Source organism: Podarcis cretensis (assembly GCF_951804945.1).
Source record: "Podarcis cretensis genome assembly, chromosome: 6".
Taxonomy (NCBI): domain Eukaryota; kingdom Metazoa; phylum Chordata; class Lepidosauria; order Squamata; family Lacertidae; genus Podarcis; species Podarcis cretensis.
The window spans coordinates 63,708,019-63,730,524 of record NC_137175.1 but is presented as its reverse complement, the minus strand read 5'-3'; the positions used below and the strand labels follow the sequence as shown (position 1 = coordinate 63,730,524).

The following is a 22,506-nucleotide window of genomic DNA, read 5'->3' as shown; positions in this document are numbered from 1 at the left end:
TTGCCCACAGCATGGTACTGAATGCCATAACTTAATTGCACACTGGTTGCATTTACATGCTCATATCTAGGCTTTGACTCTCTGCTTGCAGTACTTTGTTCCTCCTTTTGTGTGAGCAAACAGACAAGCCAGTTATCTATAGTTTTTCATTTTGTTCAATGCTACTGAACAGTAGAAACTAGGGTTCTGAAGCAATTGACTGGCCCATGATATGAAGGCAACTTTGAACTTGTGTTAAAAAAAGTGTTGGAATAACTCTTGATGATGTGCAGCCCTGAAATTTGGTATACATGGGTCCAAGAGGCCAAAATTACTGGTTTGGGTTTTTTTTAAAAAATGTGATATTTGTACACCCTTCTTGCAATATAGGGCACTCAAAGGACACCTCAAAATGGGCAGATTGTTTACACATTAATTAAGAATGATGTGCGTATATAGATCAAGATCCCTTGAATACTAGAAAAGTAAAAAAACAAGATTTAGCAAGTTTCTCCCTAGAAACAAGAGGGCAATAAATGAATCTTTCAAGTGACTCAGGTAGTTCAAGGCTGTTCGCACAGCTGAAATATGGCAGATACATAGAATTGTAGATTGGAAGCGACCACATGGACCATATTCAACCTTCTGCAATGCAGGGGTTTTTTTTGCCCGATGTGGGGTTCGAACCCACACCCATTCCATAACTGCTTCCAGATTCTTTCCTTCCGTGTATTTTCTCTATAGGAGTGGCTATTTCTATTAATAGTTCTGTGCTTACGTTAAAAGTGAGTCTCCTCAATGTACACTCCCCCCCCCAAAAAAAAGTAGTTTAAAAAGTAACATGTATTTAAGCAACCAATACCATGACTCGCTTCAAAACCGTTTTCACCTCAATTTTTTGTTTCCTCCCAGAATGTGTTGAGCGCATCCCTTGGCTTGCACCAGAATGTGTAGAAGACTCAAAAAAATTAAGTGTGGCTGCTGATAAGTGGAGCTTTGGTACAACACTGTGGGAAATTTGCTACAATGGAGAAGTGCCACTTAAAGACAAGACATTAGCAGAGGTAAGGCCTGGGTGGCTGTGGCGTGGCGGCGTTAAGGTATCCCTTTCTTACTATATTTTGCCTTTTGTGGAAATACATTTTTAGCTCTCTTGTAGAAAGCGTGTAGGGCAAGTGGAGATGTCAGCCGAAGAACCTTTTCGTAGTGCGCAGTAGAGTTTTTCAAACAGAAGCCACGTTCTGAGTAGCCTAATTAAACCCCAGTGGGGTTTTGCAAAACCTCAGTCCACTGCTAATTGCCCCCCTACAACAGGATATTTCCTGCTGGAAGGCAGCCTCTTTTGAAACTTGGGGTGGGGTGTGAAAGAAGGCATGTTTCCTAGCTCCAAGAATAACACAGGTGTCTCCCAACCAATCTTGCAGAAGGAGAGGTTTTATGAAGGGCATTTCACGCTTCCAGTCCCATCCTGCAAGGAGCTGGCTGACCTGATGAAGCAGTGCATGCACTATGACCCCAGCCAGAGACCATTCTTCAGAGCAATCATGCGAGACATCAACAAGCTAGAAGAACAAAGTAAGTAATCTATCTTGCTTATTTCCCCTCTTCATTGTCAGTTTTATTTTCTTTGCTCTGTGGGATACATTAACATTAATGAATTTGCAAACATCTTGATGGCAGTATAAAAAAGCCATATATAGTCCCCCGCAGGCACAGAAGGGATTTGCTGTTCAGAAAGTAAGATAGTTACCAAGATGGCTCTATACATAAAAATCCGCAACCCGACACTGTTTTGGATTGCCGTTGTCATGGAATATTGTTTGTGTTACAGTAGTTATGGAAGCATCCAGGGTGACGTAAGGGTAGAGCTGTCAAGCTCTGCCTCACCATCAGTTTCTGTGTATTAATGATTATTTTGCCAGTGTTAATACCCCTTCCATAGCCCTCAGTATACAATGAGAGGTTGTGTGTAGTCTTATTGCCCACACCTTGTGCTATGATTCTGCTTGCCTTGGTGAGAGGGTGGTTGGCTCTTGGCTAGGAATAAGACTACAAGGTTTACTCTGAACGTTCAGGATGGAGTGGGTGACTGCTAATCCCTGCCCTCAGATATTGCCAGCTTCCCTTTGCCAGTTTAACTCCCTCATTTCTAAAGCAGTTGTCCATCTTCTGGGAAGATTTTCACTGGGGCCAATGATTTAGAGGAAGATACACAAATGTTAGGAATCTGCAGTTTGACAGAACATTCAGTAAGGGGTGATGGGGTCTGTTGAAATGCAAAGTAAGCGTATGTAAAAATAGATTTGAAAATTTAAAGGGTAAAAGTACTCATTTGTACCACACTAATATTCTTACCTGTGTCAGATCCTGATATCGTCTCGGAGAAGAAGCCTAATGCGGAGATTGATCCTACCATTTTTGAGAAACGCTTCTTGAAGCGCATTCGTGACTTAGGCGAGGTATGTTTACTTCTATTGCTGCTGCTCAGTATTTTTTGAAGATTTGGCACTGAGGTGCTGTACAAGGTGCTCTTATTCCCCTTTTGCACCTGTAGTCATAGTGTGCTGAAACATAGATGGCTTGTATTTTTGTTGTGATCATTCAGCATTGTGTTCCTTCTATTGTTTTTAGAGACGGGAATAACGTGTTAAGTCAGCCCATTTCTCTGTGCAGGGCAATGGATTTGTTCATATGTTTATAGAGCAAGTGAAGTGTGGAATATTCCCTTCTGACATAAGTAAATATGCATAGGGCTCCAAAAGCAGCACAGAGTGCAAAGGGCAAGGTTTCTGAGTAGAGATATGCCTTAGCTCAAACCTGCCTGGGAGTCGCACCTCCCTTGGTGTAAGTTCCAGGCCCCCGTTTTACTTGTAGCAAACACTTCAGTGAGACAAAGCACCTCACACACGTTTTATAGACATTCTGTTTATTGCTTGACATCTGTGGTAACTAAGTAACACCATCCGGAAGGCCACAACTCCCATTTGCCCCATCCAACATAGTCCAACACCACCTGGAAGGCTACTGGTTAGCCACCCCTGCTAGATATGTTCTGGTATTGCAAAGAGGGACTGAAGCAGATACCCGGAAGCGCCCAGCATGGAGTGGTTTTTGGTCCATAAGGGTTAAGTGATTGTCCCAAGAACCACAGATCCACTAAGCAATAAAGCCAGAAGCAGATTCAAATGTATGTAAAAGAAACCTAACAGGGATTTGGTTCCTATTCATTTTTCTGCTGTGGAACTTCTGAATAGTGGAGGTCACCCCGTTATTGCAGTGGTTTGCTGATCACGAATGCAGCCTATCACTGGGTATCATTGAAACATTCTCCTAGGTGAAGTAGCTGCCTCGTTTTCTCTTTCTCTTTCTTTTGCAAAGCAAGAGTGTGGGTGGCTGACCATGTTTTTTAATTTTATTTTTGAAATTAGGGCCATTTTGGAAAAGTTGAACTCTGCAGGTACGACCCTGAGGGTGATAATACTGGAGAACAAGTGGCGGTAAAGTCACTGAAGCCTGACTGTGGTGGGAACCATATTGCTGAGCTAAAGAAAGAAATCGAAATCCTGAGGAAGCTTTATCATGAAAACATCGTGAAATACAAAGGAATCTGCACCGAAGATGGTAAGTCTTGGAAGTTCTGAAAATGTTTTCAGTTTTCCTGTTTGCTTTTAAATTATCCCTCCTCCCCCCCCCCAGCTATCTTTAGGAAAAGACCAATTACTAAATTCTAGCAATACAATACACTTAATCCCATTGAACATATTTATTATGCATGTTACATCCCCTGGTTTTGGCAGCTGGGAAAATGGACAAACTGACCTTTTTTCCGGTCATTGTGAGTTATTCTTTTCCTTGGAACGGAAAGATATTAGGAGGGATGGAAAGGTGTTAGGAAAACACTGGATGAAATGGACCATGGAAAATACTTAAAAGTAATACTTGACCGCCCTGAGACCCCCAGGTATAGGGCAGTATATAAGTAATAATAATAATAATAATAATTAATAATAATAGTAATAATAATAATGTGGTCAAGAGTGTTGTGTATTGAATTTGCAGGCACAGCGTGGTAGCAGAGCAGCCAGGAACTAGTTAAGGGAGGTAGTGATTGCTTTTAATTAGCTGGGTTGGGTAGTCCTAGCCCAGGTGCCTATATATAGCAGCAGGGCTGGGATTTTGTGTGTTTTTCTACTTGCTTGCTGCCATGAATAAAGATGTTACCATACTACCACTGGCTGGACTCACTATATAATAGGTGTTGACTCTGAAAATTGCTTGAGATAATTTTGGCTTTCTTGATCAAAGGTGGAAATGGAATTAAGCTGATCATGGAGTTTCTTCCTTCTGGAAGCCTAAAGGAATATCTTCCGCTAAACAAGAATAAAATCGGTCTGAAACAGCAATTGAAATACGCTGTACAAATCTGCAAGGTAATGCTGTACATATATTAATATCTAGTTGTAGCAGTGTCTTGATGTTTAATTTTCATTCATGTGTTCAGAATTGAAATATCTGTTTAAAATCATAATGCATGAATATGGGGGTGGGTTGTTAGCGTTTTGAAAAAAATAATTTATTCAACATTTCCATACCAGTTAAGGCCAGCCTTTCAGTTGCAATAAAAATGCAAGAATAAACCAACTGAGCAAAAAGGCTAATAAAAGCTAATGGGACAACAGCCATAAGCAGCTTGGATAAATGCAAAAAGTATTTAGGGGTTGCTTAAAAGGCAAGTTCCTGGGGGAGGGACAGAGTCCACAAGTGTGGGGGCACCAGTTATTGACCTTGGTGATGGCAGGATATAGGTCCCCTGAATCCCACTTTGGGGTTTAAGGAGTTTTAAGGTGTGTGTATCTGGTTCTTCATACAACCTGATACCAAACCATGTATATCCTTCACTTTATCTCTGCTCCAGGTTTCTTACTTTATCTCTGCCCCATGTTTTATGAGGTGAATGATTTCATTTATGAAAGTTGAAAACGATGTTGAAAATAATAATAATAATAATAATAATAATAATAATAATAATAATAATAATTTATTATTTATACCCCGCCCATCTGGCTGGGCCTCCCCAGCCACTCTGGGCGGCTTCCATAGAAAGCAAAAATACAATAAAATATCACACGTTAAAAACTTCCCTGAACAGGGCTGCCTTAAGATGTCTTCTGAATGTCAGGTAGTTGTTAATCGCTTTGACATCTGCTGGAAGGGTGTTCCACAGGGCGGGCGCCACTACCGAGAAGGCCCTCTGCCTGGTTCCCTGTAGCTTTACTTCTCGCAATGAGGGAACCGCCAGAAGGCCCTCGGCGCTAGACCTCAGCGTCCGGGCAGAACGATGGGGGTGGAGACGCTCCTTCAGGTATACTGGACCGAGGCCGTTTAGGGCTTTAAAGGTCAGCACCAACACTTTGAATTGTGCTCGGAAACGTACTGGGAGCCAATGTAGGTCTTTCATGACCAGTGTTATATGGTCTCGGCGGCCGCCCCCAGTCACCAGTCTAGCTGCCGCATTCTGGATTAGTTGTAGTTTCCGAGTCACCTTCAAAGGTAGCCCCACGTAGAGCGCATTGCAGTAGTCCAAGCGGGAGATAACCAGAGCATGCACCACTCTGGCGAGACAGTCCGCAGGCAGATAGGGTCTCAGCCTACGTACCAGATGGAGCTGGTAAACAGCTGCCCTGGACACAGATTTGACCTGTGCCTCCATGGACAGCTGTGAGTCCAAAATGACTCCCAGGCTGCGCACCTGGTCCTTCAGGGGCACAGTTACCCCATTCAGGACCAGGGAATTCTCCACACCTGCCCGCCTCCTGTCCCCCCAAAACAGCACTTCTGTCTTGTCAGGATTCAACCTCAATCTGTTAGCCGCCATCCATCCTCCAACCGCCTCCAGACACTCACACAGGACCTTCACCGCCTTCACTGGTTCTGATTTAAAAGAGAGGTAGAGCTGGGTATCATCCGCATACTGATGAACACCCAGCCCAAACCTCCTGATGATCTCTCCCAGCGGCTGCATGTAAATGTTGAAAAGCATGGGGGAGAGGACAGAACCCTGAGGCACCCCACAAGTGAGAGCCCAGGGGTCTGAACACTCATCCCTCACCACCACTTTCTGAACACGGCCCAGGAGGAAGGAGCGGAACCACTGTATGACAGTGCCCCTAGCTCCCAGCCCCTCAAGACGGTCCAGAAGGATGTTATGGTCGATGGTATCAAGCGCCGCTGAGAGATCCAGCAGAACTAGGAAACAGCTCTCACCTTTGTCCCTAGCCCGCCGAAGATCATCAACCAGTGCGACCAAGGCAGTTTCAGTCCCATGATGAGGCCTGAATCCCGACTGGAAGGGATCCAAATGGTCCGCTTCTTCCAGGCGTGCCTGGAGTTGTTCGGCCACCGCTCGCTCAATCACCTTGCCCAAGAATGGAAGATTTGAAACTGGGCGATAGTTGGCCATCGTGGCCGCATCTAAAGATGGTTTTTTAAGAAGCGGTTTAATAACCGCCTCTTTCAGCGGGTCTGGGAAGGCTCCCTCACGGAGGGAAGCATTCACCACTCCACGAAGCCCATCGCCCAGTCCTTCCCGGCTAGCTTTTATAAGCCAGGATGGGCAAGGATCCAGGAGACAGGTGGTTGGCTTCACTCGTCCAAGCAGCCTGTCCACATCCTCGGAGGTAACAGATTGGAATTGATCCCACTCAACTTGACTAGACAGAACTCTAGCACTCTCCCGCCCCGGCCCTGCTCCCACGGTGGAGTCTACTTCTTCCTGAATCTGAGCGATTTTATCTGCAAAAAATGCATAATACAGCCTTGTATTAAAGTGAGCTTTGTTGCTAATTTTCTCTCTGGCTAAATTATATGTAACCAAGCAGCAGCAGAAACAGAGAGGACTTCTTAGAAAAAGTAAAAAGTGCCTAAGGCCTAGGGATTCTTCACACTGCCATGTGCTTTAGTTCCAAAACTCTAGCTGGTTCTGTAGGAGGTTGAGACTATGAGCACTGAAAAGCTTACCAAACAGAAGGATTGGGTGTACAAATTCTAAAGAACATTGTTAGAGGTGCTTGAGGTAGAAAGCAATTAATTGCAAGAGAATGAAACAATACTTGAAATTTTGTGTGTCTTCAACCATCAGGGAATGGACTACTTGGGATCTCAGCAGTATGTTCATCGAGACTTAGCTGCAAGGAATGTTCTAGTTGAAAATGAACAGAGAGTGAAGATTGGGGACTTCGGGCTAACCAAAGCAATTGAGACGGATAAGGAATATTACAAAGTCAATGATGAAAAAGACAGCCCTGTGTTCTGGTAAGGAAGAAAGAGAGATATATAGTGACAAGCTAGTAAGTTTTTGCTGCAAGAGATATTATTTTTAGCTGAAACTGCACTGTGTGTCACTACGGATTATCCTCATGGTAGGTGTTATCAATAAGTAATGGGAGGTTTTAACTTGATAATGATCACTTGACCATAAGAAAGGGTTCTTGTATTGCATTTTCTAGTTCAAGAGCAGTCTGACAGGTGGTGGCATGTACATGTATTTATTGATGCATTTTATGCTTACATTTATGGTTAGGTATAGGAATTACTTGCAAAACTATAAAGTGCCTCATAGTTGTCTTTGCCTGAAAACAGACATAGGCTGGATCTATACTGATCTGGAAAACACTATTAAAAAAGTAGTATAAGCTCTCAATGCAATTTTACATTGACGATGGCTCACTGCTCTACAGCACCTTCTGGTGTCACATTTTTATAACACGTTTTTAATGTTTTTAACTGACCAGTGTAGATTACTCCTTACTTTGATATTTGTTTCTCTTTACAATCTTCTCCTACCTTTACTTATTTCAATATTTGTTTCTTTCCTGTTTGTTCAATTGATGCATAATACTTTTGTGTGAAGCATATGGAGTCATCTTAGCAGTTTCTGTTGCGACGGCAACATCACTATCCAGAATTCCACTATTTAATGATGCAAAGTGAGCTTTGGCTTTTGTGCCGCAGTTGTACCAAAAGTAAATGAAAGTGTTATATGGTTACAGGTATGCTCCTGAATGCTTACTGCAGAGCAAATTCTACATTGCTTCAGACGTTTGGTCTTTTGGCGTGACCCTCTATGAGCTACTGACCTATTGTGATCCTGCATGCAGTCCAATGGCAGTAAGTAGCTGTGAAAGGAAAAGTTCTTTCCCATATGCTTTCTTCCAAAATAAGAGTAAAGTGTGTGTAAGTGCTTTAAGGGGTCCTTTTCCCCCCATAATCTTTAAAAGTCCCAGATTTCAGGGCAGTTAAGTGTGTGCATACATGGATAACACTGCATTTAAGGGAATGTTGTTCACTCTCTGAAAATGATTTCCCCACCCCACCCCCGAAGCACTTATGAAACTCCTAAGCTTAAGTTGGGATGAAATGAAAGGATGAACATAGACCTTTTATTTGATGAAAATGATCATACTTTATATAGGTGGTCCCATTATTTCTGTTTGAAACTAGTTATTTATGTTCACAGGAGAACCATTACTACTACTAGGTTGTCTAGGTATCTTAAGAAAGCAATTTGATATATAGCCAGTGCTTTTTTTCTAGACAAATTGGTGCCAGTACTCACCATGAAGTTGTTACAGTCAGTGCCACGCTTAAGCGTATACACTACCTGCACCTCTTTGAGTACCCCTGAAAAAAAGCACTGGATAGGCAAGTTCTTAAACTTTTCTGTGCGTGCCTTTGAAACTCTCCAATTGCAGGCTCCCTGTACTTTAAAGTTTTGCTGAGCTTGACCTGAAGGACACTTGGTTCTCGTTTTTGTCTCATGTGACAAAGATGTGTAACACACAGACACACCCACACACACCCTCACCCTCTATTTTGGGAAATTTCACTTTTAGGGGTTCATCCTTTGCAAAGATGTGAAACTGTTCCTAAGGGGTTGGGCGTCCCAGTCCTTGGTTAGCTAGACACAACAGGTCAACAAAGAGGGAAGGAGGGGTTCGTTCAATAAACTGAAGCCTAGGTTCTGCCAGTTTCAATCTCCCCAGGTTTCTGCAATCCACATTGGTCTCTACAGCAAAGTTGACTTGCTTGCTTTTGTTTGCTTTCCATTTATCGTAACCCTCTGCCCCAATGCCCATGCTCCCTCCCTTCTACCTATGTACAACCCACCATTGCTGGTCTTTGGAATGGCAGCCGTGCATGCATACATATCCCAACTATTCCCCCCATCGTTAACCTCTCTTCACCCACCTCCACACCAATAGACCAAGGTTCTGCTACCTATCTTTGGGCCCTTGTCATCAAGCAGGCACCACTCCTACGCTCTCCCTTGACTCTTGCACCCAGCCCAGCCGTACCCTTTTACTAATAGAGAAATGAGATTAAACGTGGGTTTTCATAACTTACAGGAATTCTTGAATATGATTGGACCAACTCAAGGCCAGATGACAGTGACACGGCTTGTGCGGGTATTAGGAGAAGGCAAACGTTTGCCATGTCCTAAAAATTGCCCACCAGAGGTAAGGCATTAAGAATGTTTATGCATCGTCTTGTGTTGGGCAAATTCCCATCAGCTTGATGTTTATGAGCTTTCATAGGAAAAAGCTCTTTTAATCGCAATTCTCTCACAGTTGGGATGGGTGATATTTTGTTTTTAGCTTCTTCTTCTTTTTTAAACCTTCAACTGCCCCTGGAAATGCCATCTAATTTTCAATGACATCTTTTATACTACCTGTACGAACGTCAGTCAGGGCTATGCAGAAACTCTCAAAGGCTGATTTTGTAGGTGCTCTCTCCCACTGAGCTACTGACCTATTCCCGTATTTTTTTGTTACCTACCTTGAACTTTTTTGTCAGGAAAGAAAGACTGAATATAAATATAAAAAGTGCTACCAGCTTTCTTAACTGAATCATACTTGTATTTTGTAGGATTTTATTGTAGAGATTACAACAAAAGCAGCAAGTATTATGGGCACAACCTGCTGGTCTGTAGGAAGGTATCCTAGGAGCCATAAGATGCTATGGACCCCTCTCTCTGCAGGCAGAGGAGGTCCACCCCTAGAAGCTTCCTGGTGGTTGCAGATGCCTCCATAGCTGACAGTGCTCCTGCGGGTGGCAGAGAAGGCTTGTTAGGAGTGAATTGAGGGAAGCTTTGGAAGGCCAGGATCTAAAGCTCTCTCATTTAAGCCCATAATATGGGGTGGGGGAAATGCCAGCTCCTGGATCTGGCTTATTTGTTTTCCATCCTTCCAGTAGAGCGTTGAATGTTGTGATTCTTCAACCTGGAGTATCTCCCTCATAATATGTGAGCTTTACTGATACCATAGTTGGCTATTTCTGCTATTGTAGCCAACACTCTTGATAATCGAGCAACCTTTGCACTTCCTGACCCAGTCATTGACTAATGTTTGTACATGTAGACACAAACTTAAATGTCCAAATCTTATTTCTTTAAGAATAAAGGCAATTTCAATGTGTAAGCCATAACACACACCCTTTTCATTTACTAGGTTAACCAACTGATGGGGAAGTGTTGGGTTCAAGACCCAGGTGAGCGGACAAGCTTTCACAATCTGATTCAAGGATTTGAAGCACTTATCAACAAAATGTAATCCATGCATTTTATACTTGCCACTTAAATGTTTTGAAAAGTGTACAAGGCCTTTTTATTACCTAGTGTAATTTTGTACTTTGGTAATGTTGTGTCTGAAAAGGGTTTTTCTGTTTGAGTAGCCAACACGTGAGTCCGATAAGCAGCAATCTGTGCCAACAGGGTCTACCTGTAGGATCTCAGCTGCTGGGCCAAGTACTTTTGAGGGAGGAAAAAAAATCATTTAAGGCTGCCTATACAAAGTTTGAATCATGTTGTATTAGAGGGCAAAATATGATTTCCAAACAGTGTAGTGGCTGTCATTACAGTACAAAATGTTAATCATGGCAGATAAATAGAAATGTTCTTGACAGCATTCAAAAATGAATATTAAGGAGGTGTGCTAGATAACTTTGGTTGGAATCCAACACCAGTTTTGTCCTACACCCAAAGGGACTTTGGATCTGTGCCACACATCCAGCTACTTTTTGAGCTTGCATCAACTCGCAAAAGCAGTTTTGTGTTCAGCAAACCTGAAGAAACTCCTGTCATCCCAGCATTGTTTCTCCCTCTTGATAGATATTTGTAGCATTTGCTTTTTAGTATATTCATTAAAATCCAGACACCATTGGCACTTTGTCCTGGAGCATTCTGATCTAGTCCAACAAAATTTCTACATCACAGAAGTCAGTCCTTCTCATATATCCCTTCTCTTTTAAAAGGAAAACTCTATAATCTTAGGGGTGCATAAATAATGTAAGGGGAAAGACCACTGAAGCATGACAACATTTGGGGGTTTTACTGGATAACAGATTGCAAGTGACAATTAAGCAGAATAGTGAGTTTTGAAGACATAATTTCTCCAGTGAGGCTGAATGGTGCATGGATTTTAATGCGCACTCTGTAAATGAAGATATTACAAGAGAAACATATGCCAACCTGGAATAGGGGGATGGATGTACATTATTCCTGCATTGTGCACTTGCTATAAAAGAAGTGGGATCAGTATGTTCTGCAACGAAGAGAGAGCCATGTACAAGCTCTGGGGCCAGAATGCATGCATTGCCTTACTCTGTGAATTTGCTTGTCTTAACAGATGGAAGACTATAATTTGGAGGCTAGTCTTTTCCTAAAGTCAGATATTGCTTTTCAGGAATTATTCAGAATTTGCAATAATGTAATGTGTTTCAAATTAGAAATGCTATCAAGTAAGAACCCTCTTGCAAATACTGCCTGTTTCCCCCCACTGTACTCTGTATGCACTTTGTTATTCTTTATAAAAAATAAAGATTTTATCAATTAATGCATTGCCTTCATTCATAGCTGAGACAACATTTCTCAAGGGGTGTTGACTGTCTTGAGTGCACCTCTAAAGGTGAAGTCAGACTGTTGGAGAATCACAGCGGCAGCTATAACCTTACTGGTACTGGCAGCCAGTTTGCTGCTGTGAAAATCTGGGCCCTTACTGTGAAAATAGGTTGGTATGTAAGTACAACATGAATTAAATACAGCAGCGCTTCTAGATCAGAGGTGAGGGGTAACCTATGGTGCCTGGAGGTTGCCCAGCCTGTCCTAGAAACTTAACAATACAACACATACACTTTAGGGGACCACTGACTTTTCAAAAAAAGAGTTGTCTTGTACTAGGGTTACAAATATTCAACTGGCACAACAAATCAAGTTTTCAGAAAGGTAATGCTGATATTTGACATGGCTTGCTTTTTATAGCACCATAAGTATCTTTAAAATGTGCCACAAGACTATGCATTCATAGGACACAACTCCTCCCCTTTCTCAGCTTCACAACAGGTCTTTCCTCCCTCCCCAACATTCACAATGTACCTTCAGGAGCACACAATAAGCCACGCCAGCTTTATACTTCAGTGTAGCTTGCCAATTTATTTACAGAGAAATTGATTGCTCAGAAAAGATACATTCAATGTGAATAATACTAAACACAGAGAAGAAAAATCTTGCTATGACGTTCTGTTACTTCTGAATAATGTATATTAGTTTTATATAACAGCCTAATCAAGAAACTTGTAAACTGCACCTAATTTTAAATCTGACTGGATTTCAATCAGGCTTACCTTGATTTCTCTTCACTGGAGACAAACTATGCTGCCTTCATTGATGTACATTTCTTCATAACCTCCCACTGCAGATGGGCCTCATGCATTTTAAATCTTACTTCAGAAACAAAAACCTACAAATTGGGGTCACTATGGAAAATGGCAGCTGTACTGGTTATTTCAAACATGTTCCAAACAACAGGAAAGTAGCTTTCTGTGAATCTTAAGTTAGAAATAAATTAAGAGCCAGCAAAAAGCATGAATACACCACATTCCACCCAGTTCCAGTGAACACAAATAATTGCCATGGTTATAAAGTGCAAGAAAAGATACTGAAGAATTTCCAAGGTGGCAGTGATTAATCAAGAGTACTGTAGTATGGACATAGGGTGTGGAGCACATAGATCCTTAAACTAAATGCAAGTCAGTAAGATAGCAATGCATTCAGTTCCACTGGATACTAAATGGAAATTCACATTATTTTCCCCCAAAGAAACCGATTAACAAGAAATAGACCTAGAAGCCTATAAATGCACAGCTAGTATCAATTCTCTTCATGGAAATTTTGTCATGCACACGTGGTATTGCCAGCAATCATTTATTTTAATGAAGTGCGTTGGTATCTTCCTAGCGTACTTCCACTTTAGCAGCTACAACTGCTATTTTATTATTTTTTTAATCCAGAAAAGATCTGCCTACTTTGACTAGACTGTACTGCAATGATTATACTCAACCTAACCATTGTCTGGGCTGTAATCCAATATGCAAGCCCCATTAAAGCCAATAAAGGAATATTGCTATCAGGAATAAACATGAATTTAACCTTGCAGCCAAGAATCTAAATCTTTGAAGGAGGAAAACCCCAGCACAATTGTTTCTTTAAGACTACCACTGCAACTTTCCCAGCAAAGAACATTTCCTCTCACTGTTATTTTATTGCTTCGTGAGACATTCTCAAGGGGGCAAAGCTGCCATTTCTTTAAGAGCTTAAGAAATAACTTAATTGTCACTCAATGCATAGAAACTAGTCTGGGGGCGTATCTGCCATTAGTAGCTCCCCACACACAAATTTACTCAAGAGAAACTACATAGATTGGTTCTCCAGTATCTACAATACATATTAAAAGTGAAAGGTAAGGATGACATGAATGTGGCTTTGACTCCAAGCAAGATGCTCATCTTAATAAACACGTTTTCTTTTAAGATACAATTCTGCATAATGTACTCCCGAGCCCTGAGTTTGCTGACCAACGTATTCCACTGGGCCATCTTCTGGAGTGGTGATGAGGTACGAAGAGCCCCGCTTTTCATTTCTTATTGGTGTCATCTAAACATCATAAAAGTCCATTATTACAGCAACGTGTGTGCAGTTATTTGAAAGAATACTGAATTACCCTTTCTATAAGCAAACTATACTGCTCTCTAAGGATGACCAACACTAGATCTAGTTACGTAAATAAAATAAAATAAGTGGACTAGGACAAACCATAAGGCTACTTGGAATGTTTTTCAATAGCAACGAAATGAAGTCAAAAGACTTTGTATAGCAGCCCTGAAAAATTCTTAAGCTGCATTATGCGTTTACTGAACACTAGGTGGCAGCACAAGACATCAACCTAGCAACATGTAGGTGCCAACAGAGAAACAGACTAGTATGCAGAACTTTTCCAAATTGGTCTCTCTGCTTCACTCTCTCTCTCTCTATATATATATAATATAAAAATTTGACTACATTTCATATGTATGTCTGAAGCAATTCTAGCTTATTTATTTATTTCACTTTCATCCTACTCATCCACTGCATTCAGAAAGCTGTACCTAACGAAATTTCTCATTTGCATACTATTTAAAAATACATGAGAATGCTGAAAGGCTATCCATCACAGATGTGTAGTGTAATTTATCGGCTGCGTCAGGAATAAGCGTGCCAACGCTTCCCTCTTACCTTCAGTGGGTTTTGAGGCGCCAGTGGCAAAATGCCTGGATGGAAGGACCCCTGGGTGGCAGCGTAATATGATGGCATGACTTGCAAGTAGCTACTGAAGTCCCCATACACTCCACTATCAGATTCCTACATGGAGAAAACACAGAAAGGGAAGCACTACGGTTGCTGGCCACTGAACAGAAACAGAGACATATTTCTGGGAGAAACAATCATAAATTCTGCGACAGAAAGAGGAGAGTATCAATGTGCAGGCAACCCCCAATTTGCGCAGGGGTTGCACTCCAGGTCATCACGTGTGACAGCAAGAGGATGCATAAGCCCATTCGACCGTGCCTGCTTTTCCTACCACTTCTGGGTCTCTGCAATGTGCACGTGTGCAGTCACACCTCAAAGGGGCACACACAAATCTGTTGTTGCCTGTATTCAAAAGTAGTCTAAGTTTCTTAAAGGCAAAGTATCTCTGAGAATCTCCCTTTACTGTTTGGTGAGAGTATATTTTTTTTTCAGACATCTGAGCTAGAGACATGGTCAGTACCAAACTTGGAGACGTTTTACCCCAAACACCAATGAAAACCAGTTCATTCTGTTTTTCAGATGCTGTAACCTATGCTACATCACCTTGTTAAAATGCTTCCCTAAAATTACAGGCGTTTTGACAATGGTATTGAGATTTTGCTAGAGCCCAATGAACAATTTTCTTGATTTCCTGTGCCCAGATCAGCTAAGGAAAACGCAGGCAATTACTGTATTTTTTGCCCTATAGGACGCACTTTTCCCCCTCCAAAAATGAAGAGGAAATGTGTGTGCGTCCTATTGGGCGAATGCAGGCTTCACGCAGCTCTCCGCAAGCCGTGGGAGCCCGGCGCCGGGCTCCCACGGCTTGTGGAGAGCTGCCTGTTCTGGGGGCTAGGGTCGGGGGAATTTCCCCCCTTTATTCCCCCCCCCAAAAAAAAACTAGGTGCGCCTTATGGGCCGGTGAGTCCTATGGGGCAAAAAATATGGTATAAATGCAGAACATGAACATTAGAGGAATGCACCTCATTCCATTAAAGGAATGTTTCTACTACCAACAAATACCTATCCTATAAATACCCTGGATAATTTTCATTTACGAAAAGAGTCCCGCAAAAAGGGAAATTCAGAATTCTATGGTTCACACTGCCTAGCCTATTTTTTTTCTCCTTTTAAGAAGGATAAGCTCAAGTTTGCAAAGAAAAAATAATAATTATTCAAATAGTGTTTGGTTACTTCATGGCACACAGGTGTCCTGAAGATTCTGAAATATGCTTACTGAAAGAACTTCAGGGAGAAAATTATAAGAAGTGCTAGGTAATCTGTTACTTTGGTTGAATTTCAAAATCTAGCCTTGTTTACTGACAACCTTGACATAGGCTGCTGGTGAAGCATACTGAATCATCATCCACTTACCTCTGAGCCACCATTTTCTAATTCCCCTACTCTAGTTTGGATGGTATGGTATGCCTGGGCATATTGTTGATACCACTGCTGGACTGAATCCTGCAAAAGACAAGGCAATTTTTAATTTATCAACTTCTGCAATTTCGCACCATGATTAATATGCTCTTTATGAGATATTAAAAGCACAAGCTTTGCAAAAACAAATACATATGCATGTTTTTGTTAATCTGGATCAATCTGCTCCATCTGAATGCAAGAGAAAGTTAAGGCGGTGCTTTCTCTGTTCCCTCTTACCTATTCTCTTTCATTTCCTATAACAAATCACTCAGCAATATTTTGTGTTTTTATATGTGCTTACCTAGTTGACTGCTTGATTTATCAGCTTTAATCCCCCAACAATATCTAACAGGTTTATAACTTTAAGGTTTTTCAGGAAGTACAGTACTGGAAAGTGTTTAATACTCAGTGTCTTGAGATATTTTGACCATCATAATCCTATAATTTGCACAGCTACAGGAGAATTAATAGATTGGCTCCATCTATTAGGCACATCCTTTAATTTAGAAAGAAACTAATACAGTCCCTGTGACAAGTATTTCAATTTGTGGAAAACAGCTCAAAACATAAGAAAATTCTTGCCCATCTATTCCAGCATCCTGTTCTCGGGACCTTACTTAGTGTAACTCTTGTTGCAGTCATCCAAGTTTCTGCCCTTGCGTGCTTATCTATATTTCTCAAATGTAAAATCCTCTGTCTTGGCTGAAAGATAACTTTGAGTATTACAGCAAATAATGCTTCTTGGCTAACAGGTTGCAATGTCTTTATACACACTTGGATGAGAATGTCAATGTGACACAAACGGACTTACACTCTGGCTTTTGAAAATATTTGCAAGACTAGTTTAAAACCAACCAGGCTGAAGTTGTCATGAGACCTATTTTTAATGACCTGTTGGCCTCTATTATGTATACTGACTGACTGTCCAGAAAAAAATAAAGAAGAGGATGAAAGGCCAACTAGAATTTGTGCAGGTTAGATAAACTGAGTTAAAACAGAAGACTAAATCCAAGTCTTGCCATCTGTTTAGCAACATTCATCACAAGCTAAGGTAGAATTTACTTAGAATTGCTTGTTATGTCAATTTTTATATGAATAAATTTATCCTTTATTACGTTTTCTTTTATAAATGCTGTATTTGGTGAATTAATCGTTAGTTTTGCTGCACCCTGGCTTGCATAATCGATAACAAGCTAGTAGCTACAGTGTATTTATTTGAGGGGGGCTGGTCTGGTAAAAGCTAACTCAGCCCCATGTTCAGAGAGGAAAAGGCGGCTTTCCCAGCAACATTCACAGCTCAGCACTTTCGGCATGGATTAAATAAATTATGAGAAATGCCAGTGAGAAACTTAATCAAACCAGCTGATTAGCGAATGATCTTAATTCTCTCTTTCAGGATTCAATAAACTAAGCTGCTGTAGCAGCTCAACTAGATCAACTTCCCCCAAGCCTTAAAACAGTGTTGTACATGTGTGTCTGCATGCCACAGCTACTTCTCATCAGTGTCAGAAACTTCCTGAATGGAAAACGGTGTTGGTGATCCCTCTCGAGTTGTACTGGGTCTACAGGACATACTTTGCCATGTGGTTCCAGGTGCACTATTAGCAGCACCTCACCAATTTAGAATCATCTGCCTCGCTGATGCTTCCATATTAAATGGTGCCATTTGTTTCTACTCCCATTAAATGTATGAAAAGCTGTTGACAGCAGGATTGTCTGCCAGCAGAGACCTACAGAATCCTGCTGTCAACAGTTTCCACAATTAGCAGCGACACACATAAGGCAGACCAGGCACTTTAGAAGAAAGCAAATTCACAAGAACTAAAAAAGTGGCAAAATGCAGACAGGTTATACTTTTCCCCTCAATGTTCTATTCAAAACCGACACATAAACAATTTTATTCACCTTTATCAGTTTCCTGCACAGAAAGGTTCATGACTCTGTGAATAGTATTCCAAAGCTTATACCATCCCTTACATCACACAAAACATTTACCAGCTAGAAATCTGACTCACTGTCTGATGCTTTTAATGCATGATAATTTATGGGTCTCCTTAAATGATCATCTGCCTAGAACCCAGTCATGTTTTTATAACAAACTCTGACCCAAACAAAACACACAGCCACCAGCTGCAATGAAACCATATTCAAGCCACATACCTGTGTGTAATCCTCATACTGCGGTGAATAGTTAAAATAGCTTTCCACCGGTTGTTGCGCTGTGGTTCCCTGAGCAGCTGCAGCACTGAGTGAGTTATTTGAAAGTCCGGCCTGCTGCTTAGTATTACTGGCTTTGCTGGCAATTGCTGCTGCTCAAAGAAGAAAACAAGCATTCTTACATGTCCTATAAGATTGAAAACAAGGCTTCATCTAAAACAGAACGTTCACCATCAATCCATAGCCCCAAAGGTCAAAGCTAGGCTGAAAAAGGAAGGAGTGATGTTGAGCACTTGGTTATCACACTGACTGAAGATCTTATTCTTCATCGAAGTATAAGTTCCCATGAAATTCTGGCAGTGATACAGAACAGGGCAATTTTGCTGACTAACCATTGGCTTCTCTCTTAATTAATATCAGAATCTAGGCCTCGATTGGAAGCCTCTCCCAACACTTGGGAAGAGATAGACCAGGCGTTTAAGTCTGTATAAATCTTTTCTGTCTTTTCACTACTATTCTGCCTTCTATATATGATTCTGTATCACCATGGAGCCCTAGGTTCCTGATTAAAAGGTTCTGATTAAAAGGGGTAGGCTGTAGTCATTTACTTAAAGTTATAACTGGGACTCTCAGTTCCTCAACTTCTGGTATCTAGGGAGCATGACAGACAGGTGGTAAGGCACCAGGCCAGATCAAATGCAGAGGCTCAGAGGCTTTTTGTAGAGGAGAATCGGGGGGGGGGTAAGGAGCACCCCACCTTCTGATTAGCTCCTGCAAATGCTCTCTTAAGGCTGCTTTCCCCTCAGCCAGGAACCTAGCTGGGAGAAAATGAGCTAAAAATAGCATAGAGCATTTCTGGTGAACAATCAGTGGAATACGCAAAGCACTAGGACTGCCAATTCTCACCATAAATGCCTCCCCACCTCTGTGCATTTGCACAAGGATGGAAACCCCCATGTTTGTCTCATAAGGGGTAGGCTCTGGCCTTAGGGCTAAACTGCATATTATGTTGGAGCTTTGCTTTTGGTGCTTCCAAGTAAATCCTTTCTGTAAAAACAGCTGTAGGGGACTCCCATTTTTAACTGGGACTATGGGCATTCAGTGAGGGTTGTCCCACTGTACCCTACCCTATTGCAGTTCTGAAACTCACACACACACACATAGTTGCAATTAGCTGCAGAGGCAAAACTAGCAGAATTAAATTAAGACACACGTTTCCCCTTGCAACTAATAGCAGCTCATAGAGCGGAGGCTTTGGTGTGCAAAGAAAGGATTAAGATACACGCCCCCCACCCCCAACCGTGGGCCTAATCCAAAGTGGGTGGGCCCTGCTGTCGCTTGGCAAGTCAACATATCATGTAGTATTTTGGCTTTCGTTATCAGCATTTTCTTGGAGTTAAATAGGTGGAACACTGACTGTTATGTCATACAGTTTAGTTAAGACACACAGTTTAGTTGAGACTGTGGATGAATTAGTTTGATCATATGAAATTAGATTAAGAAGGCAAAATCCAGTGAAGGTGAGTGGTGCATGCTCTAGTAATTTTCCTCTTGGATTACTTCAATGCGCTCTAAGTGGGGCTACCTTTGAAGGTGACCCAGAAACTACAATTAATCCAGAATGCAACTGGTGACTGGGAGCGGCCGCCAAGATCACATAACACCAGTCCTGAAAGAACTACGTTGGCTCCCTGTACGTTTCCGGGCACAATTCAAAGTGTTGAAGCTGACCTTTAAAGCCCTAAACAGCCTCGGCCCAGTATACCTGATAATTTTTTCTTTTAATGGTGATCTTCTTAAAATGAAAGATTATTTTTAAATAATTTGAAATACCGCAGTCGCTGGCATTATTTACAACTACAGTAACCACACTCCCCCTCTTGAGAATACCCAAGAGTTGCCTTCAGAGGCACCGGTTACCTGCTTACCTGAAAGACAGACTGAAGGCAGCACACTTGCCAAGTTCAAGTAGGGATTGGTACTCAGGTGGATCTCCTTGGGAGGTTCCCCCAGCAGAGAGGTCTGGTTTTTTGAAGAACTCTGAAGTAAAAAGCGAATAAAATGTCGACACTTCTACTAAAGGTTGAACAACATAAAAAAAATACATTTTGAACAGATACTGAAATTAAACATCCTATTAGGGAAATTTTACTTCTCATAACATAGACCCAAAGAGCTGAAGAGATTTAGGCTGCAATTCTATAATCCTATATAAGGAAGGAAACAGTAAATCAGCATTATGGCAATCAGCTGTTTAGGGTGGGTGCCTATGTGCAGAGATGAAGAGAGAAAATGGGTATAGAAACAAACAAAACCAAAAAAAGGGTCCAAGAATGATATTCAACTGTGTTATCCTGTTTGTGCAGTGGACCTCTGCTTCTATAAATGAGATTTAACCTTTCCGCTCTTCCTCACCCTCCTTCATGGATCGCTGCCTTGTCATGGGAGAAAAGCAATGACAAACCTAGACAGCCTCTTAAAAAGCAGAGACATCACCTTGCCAACAAAGTTCCGTATAGTAAAAGCTCTGATTTTCCCAGCAGTGATGTATGGAAGTGAGAGCTGGACCATCAAGAAGGCTGATCGCCGAAGAATGGATGCTTTTGAATTATGGTGCTGGAGGAGACTCTTGAGAGTCCCATGGACTGCAAGAAGATCAAACCTATCCATTCTGAAGGAAATCAGCCCTGAGTGCTCACTGGAAGGACAGATCGTGAAGCTGAGGCTCCAATACTTTGGCCACCTCATGAGAAGAGACGACTCCCTGGAAAAGACTCTGATGTTGGGAAAGATGTTGGGAGGGCACAAGGAGAAGGGGACGACAGAGGACGAGATGGTTGGACAGTGTTCTCGAAGCTACAAACATGAGCCTGACCAAACTGCGGAAGGCAGTGGAAGACAGGAGTGCCTGGCGTGCTCTGGTCCATGGGGTCACGAAGAGTCAGACACGACTAAACAACAACTCTTCCTCACTACATTATCCTCATTTATGCATTCTCTGGTAGGTTGGGAGACACACCCAGAGCAGATGTGAGCAGGACAGAGGAGAGGAGCAAGAGGAAGTTGCATTACTGGACCTAAGGGTTGCTAAAGAATCAATAAACAAGGATGCAGGGATGGGGAGGTATGGGGAAGTCAAAAGAAAGAAGGGTATGAAACGATCAGTTGGAAATTCTGTTGATTTGTGTTGCTTTTGTTATCTGCTTGAAAAAAGAATAAAAATTATTATAAAAAAAAAAAGAGGAAGTTGCATTTCATTTACAGGCGCCATATTGAATCTTGCCCCCAGTCTGAATTTTCCTAAGTTGTGTATGCATAAGGCATGAATGGATAAGAATTGTATGACTCTTCCTCACTTTCCAGTCATTGTTTCTTGAAAGACAAAGGAAGAACCACGGGTCAGGTTTGTATCAACACAGCAAAAACATACATCTATTTACTCCTAGTGGACGCCTTGCAAACCACCACTTACATGGAAATTATGTTAATGCAAAAAGGCTCCAGTTAAAAATGTGTTTCCAAAGTAACCTGCATTTATTCCTTGCCCAAGAATAAACACTCTTCCCTCTCCATAACACTCATGATATGACTAAAAGCTATTTAGATTTCAAATCTTCGTTAAGATTTTATGGGGGTTTTTGGTGTTGTTGTTGTAGTTGAAAGAGACCCTGAGGGTCATCTAGTCGAACCTCCTGGAATGCAGGAATCACAGCAAAAGCATCCATGGCCGATAGCCATATTCATGCATTCATTTGTTCGTTCATTTAAGCCTGTTTCAGATAATTGCAGTTAATGTCACTGGCAATGATAATGCAGTGCTGCACTGTGGTTAATACAGGCAGTGGAATTCAATGCAATCAATGTAAAGTGTTGATGATATTGTGACCTAACTCTTCTTAACTGCAGTTTAGAAAGCCTATTTAATTATCTCTGCACTCGTCCCAATGCACTGTTTTGAAATTTTAACTAAATATAACTAAATACTTTACATCATAAAAGAAACATTGATTATCTATACATCAGATTCTGCTGCATAATAAAACCCCCACACAGAATAATTACAAATATAAAATTTCAGCTGTGAACGTTTTTTGGAACCTGAACATCCAATGGGGCTTCCGATTGGCTGCAGGAGCTTCCTGCAAGCAGTCAGAAGCCATGCTTTGGTTTCCAAATGTTTTGGAATCCGAACAGACTTCCAGAACAGATTCCATTCGACTTCCAAGGTACGACTGTACTGAACTTACAAAATTTATACACCTCTTGAATGTAAAGAGAAGCAAAATAAATTT

The 22,506-nt window shown here is 41.5% G+C and overlaps 2 protein-coding genes and 1 long non-coding RNA gene across 5 annotated transcripts in view; 1 reads left to right on the top strand and 2 right to left on the bottom strand.

The window, feature by feature from the left end:
• JAK1 (Janus kinase 1) overlaps positions 1–11,867 on the top strand; it is a 37,790-nt gene extending 25,923 nt beyond the window's left edge. Inside the window, exons 17-26 of one of the 2 annotated variants that reach the window (XR_013840291.1) lie at positions 892–1,043; positions 1,404–1,554; positions 2,344–2,438; positions 3,408–3,600; positions 4,285–4,409; positions 7,118–7,290; positions 8,028–8,145; positions 9,384–9,494; positions 10,485–11,002; positions 11,144–11,867. Coding sequence is in view for 1 of the 2 variants with exons in the window: in XM_079981987.1 (XP_079838113.1) it covers positions 892–1,043; positions 1,404–1,554; positions 2,344–2,438; positions 3,408–3,600; positions 4,285–4,409; positions 7,118–7,290; positions 8,028–8,145; positions 9,384–9,494; positions 10,485–10,586 (1,220 nt within the window). In the remaining variant the exon portion in view is untranslated. Of the gene's footprint in view, positions 1–891; positions 1,044–1,403; positions 1,555–2,343; positions 2,439–3,407; positions 3,601–4,284; positions 4,410–7,117; positions 7,291–8,027; positions 8,146–9,383; positions 9,495–10,484 lie in introns of both variants that reach the window. The other variant, XM_079981987.1, reaches the window with a different exon arrangement.
• On the bottom strand, positions 10,825–12,150 carry LOC307219090. Its single transcript, XR_013840292.1, has 2 exons — positions 11,293–12,150; positions 10,825–11,260 (listed from the first exon to the last, which is right to left on the bottom strand). It is a non-coding gene; the product is annotated as an uncharacterized lncRNA (long non-coding RNA).
• A 286-nt stretch (positions 12,151–12,436) lies between these two features.
• Positions 12,437–22,506, bottom strand: part of RAVER2 (ribonucleoprotein, PTB binding 2) — a 41,313-nt gene continuing 31,243 nt past the window's right edge. For both annotated transcript variants that reach the window (XM_079981989.1, XM_079981988.1), the window contains exons 10-14: positions 20,143–20,254; positions 18,218–18,366; positions 16,010–16,099; positions 14,582–14,707; positions 12,437–13,963 (exon numbers count right to left, since the gene is read on the bottom strand). In XM_079981989.1, coding sequence (XP_079838115.1) covers positions 13,817–13,963; positions 14,582–14,707; positions 16,010–16,099; positions 18,218–18,366; positions 20,143–20,254 — 624 coding nt within the window. In that variant the 3' untranslated portion in view covers positions 12,437–13,816. The remainder of the gene's footprint in view (positions 13,964–14,581; positions 14,708–16,009; positions 16,100–18,217; positions 18,367–20,142; positions 20,255–22,506) is intronic.